The sequence below is a fragment of the Heloderma suspectum genome, chromosome 1, assembly GCF_057233095.1.
Source record: "Heloderma suspectum isolate Gila_16-S chromosome 1, 16-S_ref, whole genome shotgun sequence".
NCBI classification, from domain to species: domain Eukaryota; kingdom Metazoa; phylum Chordata; class Lepidosauria; order Squamata; family Helodermatidae; genus Heloderma; species Heloderma suspectum.
Genome location: NC_139458.1, coordinates 243,141,108 through 243,154,645, shown reverse-complemented (window position 1 = coordinate 243,154,645; position 13,538 = coordinate 243,141,108). Strand labels below are relative to the sequence as shown.

The window sequence follows — 13,538 nt, the reverse complement described above, 5'->3', positions numbered from 1 at the left end:
CTGAATATTGCAAAATGTTCACCAGTATTTTCCCCACCAAATTCTGACTTCAAGGTTTCAGTTGTTGGCAAAGCAGTAATTGAAGTATCTGCTGTGCTATATGTTGTTCAGTAAACTAGTCCTTATTCTGAATGCTGGATGTTAACTGAAATGTGCTTGGAACTCCAGAATGGCATTTCCATTATTTTCTTGCTTTGTTTTATTGCTTAAATTAAGCAAGAGCTGAAATAAACTTAAAAACGCTATTGGGCATGAAGTGTTAAGTTTCTTTCTTTTATTTTTTTGCCTCAGGACGTTTTGCTGGTTGTAGAAATGAAAGTAATTTTGCCAAACACATACATTTTGGAACTTAACTGATGCCAGTTCATGATTGCTCTTAATTCTCTAACATCTGAGAAAGAAAAATCAGCTCAGTTAAGGGCCAAGTCATTACAGCAAGCATTTCGTGTGGTGATGAGAGTTATTGAGAACATGGCTTTAAAAATAATATTATCTCCATTTTATGATAGATTGTGAGTGCACAAATACTATTTCCCTTTTTCTCCCAAATAAAGTGTAACTGAATGAATTTTTAAAATACATTTTATAAGTGAATGAACAAGAAAGTAGTAAATGGCCTCACTAGAGTGCTGCCTGAAGCTGGCAGAAAAGAGGCATTGCTCTGAACAGTGTAGCTGACTAGTTTTGGAAAAGAAATCAGATTCAGGCCATTGGAAGGGAGGGGACAGCTCAAAGAGCCAATCTTACTCTCCAGCATCAGTTCTCTCTCTCTCTCTCCCTCTCCCTCTCTCACACACAATGAATTTGCAGCCTTGCACAATGATGTCTTGAGAAGAGGGCCTCCCCACTCCCCCCCCCCCCTGGTCAGATGACATATTCCTGCCAGGTATATTTCTGAGGCTTATATCCCACTGTTTTTTTAGAAAGCTCACTGTCGTTTACATGGGACTCCCAGTGGTCTCCCATCCCGGTGCCAATCAGATGCCCATTTAGTTTAATCATAGAATCATAGTATAGTAGGGTTGGAAGGGGCCTATAAGACCATCGAGTCCAGCCCCCTGCCCATTTCAGGAATCTAAGTCAAAGCATCCCTGACAGATGGCTGTCTGGCTTCATCTTGAATGCCTCCAGTGTGGAAGAGCCCACTACCTCCCTAGGGAATTGGTTACATTGTCGTATTGCTGTAACAGTCAGGAAGTTTTTCCTGATGTTCAACTGGAATCTGGCTTCCTGTTACTTGAGCCCATTATTCTGTGTCCTGCCCTCTGGGATGATCGAGAAGAGATCCTGGCCTTCCTCTCTGTGAAAACCTCTCAAATAATTGAAGAGCGCTATCCTATCTCCCCTCAGTCTTCTCTTCTCAAGGCTAAACATGCCCAGTTCTTTCAGTCTCTCTTCCTAGGGCTTCATTTCCAGTCCCCTGATCATCTTTGTTGCCCTCCTCTGAACTCTCTCCAGCTTGTCTGCATCCTTCTTAAAGTGTGGCACCCAGAACTGGACACAGTACTCCAGAAGAGGCCTAACCAGTGCTGAGTAGAAGGGAACTAGTACTTACCGGGATTTGGAATACTTCTGTATTTCTATTAATGCAGCCCAAAATAGCATTTGCCTTTTTTGCAGCCACATCACATTGTTGGATCATTTTCAGCTTATGATCTACAACAATTCCAAGATCCTTCTCACTTATAGTATTGTTGAGGCCATCTTGTAACTGTGCATTTGCTTTCTTTTTCCTAGGTGCAGAACTTGGCATTTATCCCTATTAAATGTCATTCTGTTGTTTTCTGCCCAGCACTCCAGCCTATTAAGATCACTTTGAATGTTGTTTTTGCCTTCCAGGGTATTAGCTGTCCCGCTCAATTTTGTGTCATCTGCAGATTTGATAAGCATTCCCTGCACCTCCTCATCCAAGTCATTAATAAAAATGTTGAAGAGCACTGGGCCCAGGACTGAGCCCTGCAGTACCCCGCTCTTTACCTCTTCCCAGTTTGATAAGATCCCATTGCTAAACAGTCTTTGAGTCCAGTTCTGTAGCCAACTGTGGATCCACCAGATGGTTGTTTCATCTAGCCCACTTTGAGCTAGTTTGCTCATCAGGATATCATGGGGCACTTTGTCGAAAGCTTTGCTGAAGTCGAGGTATATGATGTCCACAGCATTCCCACACTCCACAAGGGAGGTTACCTGATCCAAAAATGAGATCAGATTTGTCTGGCAGGATTTGTTCTTGACAAATCCATGTTGGCTTTGAGTAATCACTGCATTGTTTTCAAGGTGCCTACAGATGGATTGCTTTATCATCTGCTCCAGAATTTCCCCAGGGACTGACTGGTCTGTAGTTCCCAGGTTCCTCCTTTTTACCATTTTTGAAGATAGGGATAACATTAGCCCTTCTGCAGTCATCTGGCACGTCACCCGTCCTCCATGATTTCTCAATGATAATAGACAGTGGTTCTGAGAGCTCTTCTGCCAGTTCCTTTATTACTCTAGGATGCAGTTCATCTGGCCCTGGAGATTTGAACTCATTCAAAGTAATTAGATGTTCCTTGACCATGTGCGTAATAATGCTACAGAATAGGATGCAGCAGCTAGAACAACATGGAGCAGGAGTAAACTGGGTTTTCAGTTAATCTTTGGTGTCTTTGGGGTCCAGCATGGGTTTGAGCAGAGCTGAAGAGTCTGAGGAGAGTGTTGGGGAGGGAGGGGCCACCATACAATGGGAAGGGAGTGTTATGATGGTTGTGGGGACAGAGATGCCAACTGTTGGGAAGGCCATCTCAAGTCTTGACAGCTATGTGCTATCTTGCCTTTCAGCCCATTGCCCAGCCTGCATAACAGTGGTGGCCTTTCAGTAGTCCCCTCAAGTCGCAAGGTACTGTTGATAAATAATAGGTTAGTCAGGGAGAAGGGGATGATCATCTGAGATCTGCACCAGGAAGAAAACACTCACCTGATGTGCATAACAGAGACCTGGCTGTATGAAGGGAAGGTGTAAACCAAAATGTGTCTTCCAGGGTATGGGGTGCAAAACCAGTTAAGGCTTGAGAGGGAGGGAGGGCAGCTTTGGTCCATAAATATTCCATCTCCTTGACCAGGGGGGCAATCTAGACTTGGCATGTAATCGCAATGAAGCCAGTAGAATACCACTGTTAATCTAATCATATTAAAATGTCATTGTTCACACTCAGTCCGTTTCCCCGTTTCAATACTTCCTTGAAACCGTAACCTTGATTCATACTGTTCAATTGGAGAGTCTTCAATGTGGTAGAAGTGGGTGGATCGCAGAAGGGGAGCAGTCTCTTTTTTACTGGTTCTCCCAATTCCCAGCCCTCTCCCCCTCCTTCCTTGTTCTACGGACCTCAACGTTGACTGTTTCGGCACCTGGCCCCAGTGATTTCTTTTTCCTGCCAGCTTAACTCTCCGAAACGTCAATCCTTTGGAGGGACTGCTCCTTCTGTGTGCTGCATTTTTTTTTTGGCATGATATGAAGATCAGAATCTGTACATGGCTGGCTGTATTTTTAGCTGTCAGTCTTCCCTATTTTCTGTGCGTGCGTGCGGGCGCGCGGGCGTGCGTGCGGGCGTTTTCCTGCGTGTGTGTGCGCCTGTGCCTGTGTACACGGGACTCAGTGAAGCCTCTCTGGAATGAAACTGGACAGTATTGCTTCTGCTCTGGGTTACCCTGGCCGAGGTGGCCAAGAAGGTGCAGTTCCTGGAATTCCATATAATTTCATGGGCGTTCCAGAAAGGTTGTTTGCTGGGAGGTTGCCTGCAGAGAGGAAAAACACCCATTGACAGCATTCTTGCCTTCAATCTAATACACATCTACCTGAGAGTAACTCTCATTGAAATCAATAGGAGTTACTTTTGAGTAGACATGCACAGGCTTAAGCTGTAAATTCCACAAGATTTCTCCGAGATCCCACTGAACACAGCAATGCTTAGTTCTGAGTAAACACATTGGCTGTAGGCACATTGAGTAAACACACTGGGAAGAAAGTAAAACAAGGATCCATGAAATCAAAAAAGGATCTTCATTTTTTCATATGATTTTTAAAGGGGAGACCCCCCAAACCACCATGTGTGCTGCCACAGCCCCAAAGCAGGGATCTGAGGCAGGGATCCCCAGTGATCCTCAAGATTTTTACAAGACACCCCCCCCAAACACCATCATATCACAGAGCACATCTGCCTCCATGGACTGAACCAGGAAAATCACAGATGTGCCACTCATGGGCGCAGCCATGGTGCAAAAGCAGGGCTCCAGGGCAAGGATCCTCTTGATTTTTCACACCATTTGAGGTGAAGCAGCAGATCTGGGATTCTTAGTGTGCATACTTGGACAAAGATGAGTTCTGTGCTTTGATGGGGGGGCAGGGGGGGTCTCCTTTTTCGGGTGGGAAAGGCAGTCTCTGTCACCTCCAAATCAGAAAGGGTCCTTGAAGGGAATTTGCTTTCATTGGGATTTCCCTCCCTCCTTGAAAAGATGCAGGCACAGGCAAATGCACCTCCTGGAGTTTGCAAACGGGGTTTGCAAAACATGGACAAGATTAAAGATGCCTAACAAGGCACAAAACAGAGATGGAACGGATTTAAACACATCTGTAGATCCACTCCATTTTTTTTTTTTAGCAGTGTAGTAGCCTTTGGATGACAATGGATCAAGGAAATATGGATTGACATCCCAGGATGATTTTCAAGCTACCTTTTTTTTCCTGTCAGCTTGACTCTCTGAAACTTTGAAGCTTCGGAGAGACTGCTCTTTCCATGTGCTGTATTTTTGGCACAATATGAAGATCAGAATCTGTACATGGCTGTATTTTAAGCTGTCGTCTTCCCTTTCTCCTCTGTGTGTGTGTGTGTGTGTGTGTTTCTCTGTCTGCACATATGTCTGTGCAAGCAGGACCTTGTGCTGCCTGCCTGGAATGAAGTTAGATTGTCCCTAGACACTCTCCAAGTCCTTGAAGGTCCAAAGAGAATAAAGTACTATATAAAAAAAAATTAGCTCAGAGAGGAGTGAGAACTATGGGTGAACACACAGGGAAGTGAGCTGCAGATGCTAGAAGCTGCCGGAAGAGCAGATGGAGGCATTGAGAGCTGTGATTGGCCAGTAGGCAAACACGAGATCAACCGTATAAGGACAGGTTTAGGAGCACACCACGCCTATATCTGGTACCCAAAGTGAAACATTGGACCACATGAATGGAAATCTACTTGTACATTATGGTATTACAGGGAAATGAATATGATAACAGGTCAAATAAAATTTGCAGCTCAGAAACGATACAGCGTGAACGTCAGGGGAGGGGAAACTCTTTGGAAGCGTGACAAACCATGAGTGTAGATTGGGCCCAGATACCCCATTCAGCAGCTGGCCAGTTTTGAGTGTATGTTCTTGGTGTTGGATAATTGAGCCAACATGGAGATTCTGTTTATGTATCGTCCTAATGGTCTCTCTACCTGAGCTGACAGAGGTGATGTTGAGAACCCCAAGATTTGTTTAATAAGCCTTATAGTCTTGGAAGACTTTAACGTCTGTGCTGAAACTGTCTTGTGTGGAGCAGCTCAGGACTTAATGGCCACCATGACAACCATGAGCCTGTCTCAAATAATATCTGGCCCAACACATGTGGCAAGACACAGATTGGATTTGGTCTTCTATACTGGAATGGGAGAAGGTGATCTATGGGTAGAGGAGCCTTTGATGAGTCTGTTCTCATAGACAAATCACTATCTGGTCAGGAACCATATGATCAAGGATACATTGAACATATATACACATCAGCTGTCGATGAAAACTCTGGATTGCATTTTTGTTTTCATTCTTCTTCAGAATAATAGACCAATTATCTTTATTTTGTTTATCTGTTAAAGATGACAGCCAACCTTGATCCTCCTAATTCCTATGTTCTATTTTGCAACAAAACATAAAAGAAATGAAATAATGAATAGTAAATGAAAGCAAACCTGATGAGGTTTACTGATATGATTTACTTTACCTGATATCTTCAAAACTCCAATGAAATTAAATGCTAAGACTGCTCTTCCAGGAGAATCATATCTAGGGATGTCAGAGAATTCCGCCACGGATCTCGGGAATGCCAGCGCATTCGGCCCTCCGAAATTGGTGGCAGAACGGTCTGCCCCCCCGCCACCCCCCGGGACGAGACTTACCTGGGGCGGATCTTCCTGGCGGCGGCGGCGGGTCTGGCGGCGGTGGCAGCAGCGGCGCGGCGGCAGCAGCGGTGGCTGGTCTTCCGACCGGCTGCCGCCACCGCTATTTCCAGGTTTTAAAAAAAAAAAAACAAAAAAAGTGATAGGCTACGTAAAGATTTACGTACCCTGTCATGGCTAGATTTAAAAAAAACACCGTGATAGGCTACGTAAATCTTTACGTAGCCTATCACGGCTGACTTAAAAAAACAAAAAAAAAACCGCGCATACGCAAATGGGCGCCGCCATTTGCATTCCTTATTTTGGCACGTCTTAGTCTACGTAAACATTTATGTAGACTAAGACAGCGAAAATAAGGGGAACGCAAATAGCGTAGACACTACGCTATTTGCGTTCCCCTTATTTTCGCCGTCTTAGTCTATGTAAATGTTTACATAGACTAAGATGTGCCAAAATAAGGAACGCAAATGGCGGCACCCATGGGCGCCGCCATTTGCGTACGCGCGTTTTGTTTTTGTTTTTTAATCAGCTGTGATAGACTACGTAAACATTTACATAGCCTATCACGGCTGATTGCAGGGACGCAAATGGCGATGGCTACGGCCACCGCCATTTGTGTCCCTGCTAGCCAGCGGCCGGATGTCCAGCTGCTGGCAGAGCTGGCCGGCGGCTCTGCAGAATCGCTGCGGAGCACAGCCGGCCGGCCAGGATTCTGGGGTGGGGGGGGAGGAACGGAGCACCTCCTCCCCCGGCCAGGATTCCGGGGGGAGGGACGGAACGCCTCCCCCCCCACCATCAGCATAATCCGCGAAAGGTAAGTACCTTTTGTACATCCCTAATCATATCCCTAAAGTTGTAAAGTAACAAAACAAATTGTTACAATGTATACCTAACTACCATCATGCGCTGTTTTCTGCATGACGTAGTCTAGAAAATATCTTATCAAAAGTATTCAAAGCAATCACACTGGAGAGACAAGAGGCCATAAAAAGAGAGCTATGGCTGTTCCTGAAGGGATACCAACAGATAACATAATATAGCAGAAATCAGGATCAGCTGCCATGACAAACATGAATAGTTTAAAGACACAGAGGACCCTTATATAGATTACAGCTACATATGTGATTTTAAACCAAAAAGGGTCGATTTGATTAAGAGAGACACTGATGTTATAAAGGCCAATAGATTTCTATTATTCCCCTGGAAGCGCACAGCCTAAACTCCAGAACATTTAACACCTCATACCTAACACATATTTTTATTCAGCTCCATGGTCCAATTTAGGCATCTCCTATTTAAGCACTTAACTAACTAAAAGAAGGAGTCCAACTCAATAATCAAAGGCTGATGATCACTAAATTAATTTGGCCCAACCAGAACGTTCTTAACATTATGCTTCATAGCACCAGAGATCTACCAGATTTACGTAGACATGATATGATTTACTTTACCTGATATCTTCAAAACTCCAATGAAATTAAATGCTAAGACTGCTCTTCCAGGAGAATCATATCTAGGGATGTCAGAGAATTCCGCCACGGATCTCGGGGAGGCCAAATGCCAGCACATTCAGCCCCCCGAAATCGGTGGCAGAACGGTCTGCCCCCCCCCGGGATGAGAATTACCTGGGGCGGATCTTCCTGGCGGCGGGTCCGGCAGCGGCGGTTCGGCAGCAGCGGCGGCGGCAGCCAGTCTTCCGACCAGCTGCTGCCGCCGCCATTTCCAGGTTTTAAAAAAAAACAAAACAAAAAAACGTGATAGGCTACGTAAAGATTTACGTAGCCTATCACGGCTAGATTTTAAAAAAACACCGTGATAGGCTACGTAAATCTTTACGTAGCCTATCACAACTGACTTAAAAAACAAAAAAACAAAAACGTGCATACACAAATGACATCTGGTATTAGTCAACCAGATTTACGTAGACTAAGATGGCCAAAAATAAGGAACGCAAATGGCGGCGGCCGTAGCCACCGCCATTTGCGTACACGGTTTTGTTTTTTGTTTTTTCCCAGAGCCCTCCGCGGCCGGAAATCCGGCTGCGGATGGCTCTGGCCTGGCTGGGCCTGGCCGGCTGCTCTGCAGAACTGCCGTGGAGCACAGCCGGCCGTGGAGGATTTCGGGGGGGAGGAACGGATCGCCTCCCCCCGTCGAGGATTCCAGGGGGAGGGACAGAACGCCTCCCCCCCCACCATCAACATAATCCGCGGAAAGGTAAGTGACTTTCGTACATCCCTATTAAAATCTCATGCTACTAAAACTTAACCAGAGGTATGTAGACTTTCCAATTCCAAAACATACTCTTCCAATAGCCCATATTTTCTTTCTTGGATTTCTTTGACGGTATATAAACATTTACTATCAGCAATTTTGCGTAACCTGTTTCAAGCATCATCACTATTGCTATTCTCCTTGGGTGGAAAAAGTTTAATTTTTGCAATCAGAGTGGATGCTATAAAACATACTAAACCAGCCTTTGGTTTACACTGCTCAGCAACTTTTATCAAAGATGTTCCTATTCTGGCATTGAAATCACCCAACAATATAATCAGCACACTGGGGAACCTCATACTCAGCTCCTCCAATAGATGTTCCAAATGCAGCCAAACATCAAGAGTATCATTTTGAGAAGATATTGGTGGTATATAAATATTTACTACAATTAACATCAAATCCTGTGCCATAAACTGTACCACCAATGAGTTCTTATCTGAGGCTGCTGTATCAACCAAAGTATCCTCCCATCTCAGATCTTGCTTGGCCAGGGAGCCATCTACATGGCACCGCTTTCAATCTTCACTCCATCGTAACTGCGCAGCATTGCAGCTGTGAATTAGCTTCTGCTGCAGTACATGCGCGATTTACTGTGGACTTCTCCAATGGAAAAATCCTGTGTGCCCTGACCCATAGCCGTGGAAGTGAAGTAAACTGCAGCAGTCGTTCTGCTCTTTTTTTTTACCATTATATTTAAATGCACAGCTGCGCAGGCACGTGACTGAGGGTGGGTGTGTGACACTTCGGGTTTTGGTGGCTGCTTTGTATTTTAGGGGTTCTCTTATATCTGTCCACTTCTCGTTAGGTAAAATGTGGGTGTTCTGCTCCTTACTGTGGCAACTATTAGCTGGATCAAATGAGGGAGGTGAGGGTGAACAAAGCACTTTTATCCTTCTTTTTAAAGTTATGTACTTATCAACATGCTTCACTGTACCTTACTACCATGTACCCACTTTATAGCTTTGTTTCATCTCTGCATAACAAATGTGGATGTCCTAAATGTCAAAAACTTTGAAGCTATATTAAAAAAGCATAAGTGGTAAGGAAATATCAGCAAGCATTACATTGCTTATCAAATAATCCTTAATGTACACAATGTATTCACCACTGGGAACAGTGACCCCCAACACTGAGAACTGAATGTCCAACCTGATATCCATCATGTGTTTTTATTCATTCATGGTCAAGGATGGTCAACTGAAAACATGTCAGACAAAGCCAAGCCAAGGTAGTTTCCATACAGTAATCAGGCATCCTGAGTCTAGTTGACACAAACAGAGACATAACATTGATTGTCAGGTGGGCTAATATGTGGTGGTCATTTGGGCCTGGCAGTGGACCTTTCGGCTTTTCCAAATGTCTATCTGCTTGCATGTACATCTCTTGCATGTGGTTTTGACAAGACTTGTGTAGCACATCTTATTGTATGCACTAAGTGGCTACAGCTCACCTAAGTCCCTTCCAGGCAATTGACCAATCTATAGGTAGATAAGCAACAACCAGTTATGACCATGAGCTACAGCACTGTGAACCTGCACCCTTGAAAGTCTGAAAACAAATAGAGTAGTCAGAGATTAAAGGCACAGTCCTATGCAAGTTTAGGCAGAAAAAGGGCCTACAACTCCCAATATGTCCCAGCCAGCATGGGCATGCTGGAAATTGTAGGACTTTTTTCTGGCTAAGAATGCATAGAATTGGGCCCTAAATATATTTTATTTATACTCTGTTTTCTCATCAGATTGTATAAATCTACTTATATTTTATTTGATTAATAATCTGCTCTTTAACTGATCAAACAATTAAATGATCTAGTAAATATAAATTTCAACATGGGGCTGTTTTGGGGATACAGAAGAAATGCAATTTAATAAATCAGTTACAAGTCATTGCTGGAAAGAAAGGCCATCTTTTCCATTTCCTTTACCAAACCAAATCACAAAACAAATAAATATGCCCTTAACCCATAGCTGCACTAATTTAAAATTGTCTTCCACCAATTAATCAACTTAAGCTGTAGTCGACTAATTTCCTGATGAAAGTTTAAAGCCCTAAAACCAATTATATATTTGGCATTCTTTCTTCCTGTGTGTGGTGTTTTTTTTTGATAGCACTCATTTCCAGAGAAGAAAGTGTTCCTGCTATATATCCACTTCTTCAGTGCAATTTAGACATCACTCCTGCAGCTCCTCTGAAGACTCAAGGAACACATTATGAAAGGTAATGTTTAAAAAGCCTTTATTTAGACTGGTTCACAGGAGCCCAGTGAGCGGGCACCCACTTCCGCGACAAGCCGCTTCCTAGTCAGCACGCTGAGAGCAACTGCATCGCTCCACGCCGGGCACCAGCAGAGGGAGGCGTGGTTGCTCAGCGGCGGCAGGATGGGAACCCAGGGGGAAGCCCCCGGGTGCTTCCCTCTCGGCTCCCGCCCTGCTGCTGCTGCAGCTGCCGACAACAACTGTGTCCCTCTCTTCCCTGAGGAGCCATTTCCCATCCCGCTGCCGCCGAGCAGTCCTGTCTCCCTCGGCTGGTGCCTGGCAGAGAGAGACGCAGCTGCTCCCAGGGGGCCAACTGGGAAGTGGTTCATCAGGGAAGCGGGTGACTGTTCGCCGGGCTCCTGTGAACAACAGGCCAGCTCGCGTCCCAGCGCGAGCAGGAGCAGGCAGCTGGCAGGGGTCCAGGGAGTGGGGCGTAGGGCAGACTCAGGTGATTTCCCCCATCCCTAACTGGAATTAACTCCTCCTGTACTCCTATAGCCAGGTAGAAATGGGGTGGAGGCTATAGGGGAAGGGGGCTGTTTGCCCTTGCTGTGCTGCTGCAACCCAGTGGGGGCCAAACTGTAACTTTTTGTTGTGCTGGGCGCTGGCTTTCCTCTCCCTATCTGGTATGACATCCCAACCTCCTCTCTGCCAGTGAGCACTCAAGCTGTTACCCCGTTCATTGCTGACAATGGCACAGGGTAGGGGTGGTGGAACAAATGGGAAGTGGGATATGGGGTAGAGGCTATGGGTGCTGAACTGTTAACCCCCGTACTCCTGGCTTTCCCTCAGCTGTTTTCACTCAGGCATGACTGACTTCCCTCAATACAAATGTTTTTCCTTGAGAAGCTCCTATCTCCTCCAATCCTTGACTGATCTTGCTGGATTTCGACACTGCTGCTAGCTGGCCCATTCTTTCCCAGCCTGGCAAATTTGGCAGCTTTCCATCCCTATTTCGCATGGCAGGTGGTTGATCATGCCTCTTCACTCTTCTTTCATGAGTTTTAACCCTAAAAAAAATCTACCATAGCCTACGCACTAGAAGAACTCCACACAGACTTATATCTCAAATCAAAGGATAACATTAACTTCCATCCATGAGGCCCTACACAAGGGGCTAATCCTTTCCCCTATAACATTGCATAAATTTGTTACGAATTTATTGGGGATGGGGGAGAAATCCTCCACAGACCCCAGTGAGGCCGGATTCAAAAGAATCAGCTCCCCTACCCGAGTCCATGGAGGATCAGAAGGCTTACCTCTGCCTCCTGGAGAAATCCTCGCCGGCCAGATCCTCCCTGCCGGCTGACTCCAGAGTGCCAGCGATATTGCCTCCATTGCCGTATTGCTGGTGGGCTGGATTGACTGCAGCCGCAGATGGCATCTGGGACGCCATTTGTGGCCATAAAGGCCTTAGTTTAAGGTAAATGCAGCCGTAAATGGCTGCATTTACCTTACACTAAGGCCTTTACGGCCGCAAATGGCATCCCGGATGCCATTTGCAGCTGCAGTCAATCTGGCCCACCAGCGATACGGCAATGGAGGCAATATCGCTGGCACTTTAGGGCCAGCTGGCGGCTCCACGGATTCGCCGCGGAGCGAAGCAGGCCAGCGAGGATTCTGGGGGGGAGGGACAGATCACCTCCCCCCTGCTGTGGACCCCCCTGGATGCCAGATAAGGGGATTTCGTACACCTCTATAATTTATTAGTTACTAATTTATTTAATAAGTTGCCCTCCATTCATAATAATGTAGTAGTAGTGGGGAGCCTGGACAGGGGCGGAGAAACAAGCCTCTCTCATTGGTTGAGCAGCCTCTGCCAGGTTGATGATGTTCAGTTCTACTCCCCACACCTAGGGATGTACGAATCCCTTACCTGGCTCCGCACCGGGGCATCCATGGTGGGGGGGAGGCGCTCCATCCCTCCCCCCTGGAATCCTCCCCAGCCGGCTCTGCTCTGCAGCGGCTCCATGGTGCTGCCAGCTGGGGCTGGCCGCAGCCAGAGTTCCTGCCGTGGCCGGGCTGCTGCGGCCGCCATTTGCGTCCTTACAAGCAGCCGTGATAGGCTACGTAAGTATTTACGTAGCCTATCACGGCAAAGAGCAGGGACGCAAATGGCGTCCGCTACACCATTTGCACCCCTGCTCTTTGCCGTGATAGGCTACGTAAGTATTTACATAGCCTATCACAGCAAAGAGCAGGGACGCAAATGGTGGCCACTACGCCATTTGCGTCCCTGCTAGGGATGTACGAAAGGTACGTACCTTTCGTGGATTATGTTTATGGTTGGGGGGGAGGCACTCCATTCCTCCCCCCCCCCGGAATCCTGGCCGGCCGGCTGTGCTCCGCAGGGAATCTGCGGAGCCGCCAGCTGGCTAGCAGGGACGCAAATGGCGGCAGCCGTAGCCGCCGCCGTTTGCATCCCTGCACTCAGCCGTGATAGGCTACGTAAATGTTTACGTAGCCTATCATGGCTGACTAAACAAAAAACACATGTACGCAAATGGTGGAGGCCATGGCCGCCACCATTTGTGTTCCTTATTTTGGCACATCTTAGTCTACGTAAACATTTACATAGACTAAGACGGCGAAAATAAGGGGAACGCAAATAGCATAGACGCTACGCTATTTGCGTTCCCCTTATTTTCGCTGTCTTCGTCTACGTAAATGTTTATGTAGACTAAGATGTGCCAAAATAAGGAACATAAATGGCGGCGGCCATGGCCGCCGCCATTTGCGTACGCGCGTTTTTTTGGTTTTTTTTTTTAAAGTCAGCCGTGATAGGCTACGTAAACATTTACGTAGCCTATCACGTTTTTTTAAAAAAAACCTAGCC

The 13,538-nt window shown here is 46.2% G+C and overlaps 1 protein-coding gene across 1 annotated transcript in view; it reads left to right on the top strand.

Moving 5' to 3' along the window:
- Window positions 1–11,139, top strand: part of LOC146358883 (cysteine-rich venom protein TEL1-like) — a 54,789-nt gene extending 43,650 nt beyond the window's left edge. Inside the window, exon 11 of the mRNA XM_084808467.1 lies at window positions 11,075–11,139. Within this exon, the coding sequence (XP_084664593.1) occupies window positions 11,075–11,139 (65 nt within the window). The remainder of the gene's footprint in view (window positions 1–11,074) is intronic.
- Window positions 11,140–13,538: the final 2,399 nt, after the last annotated feature.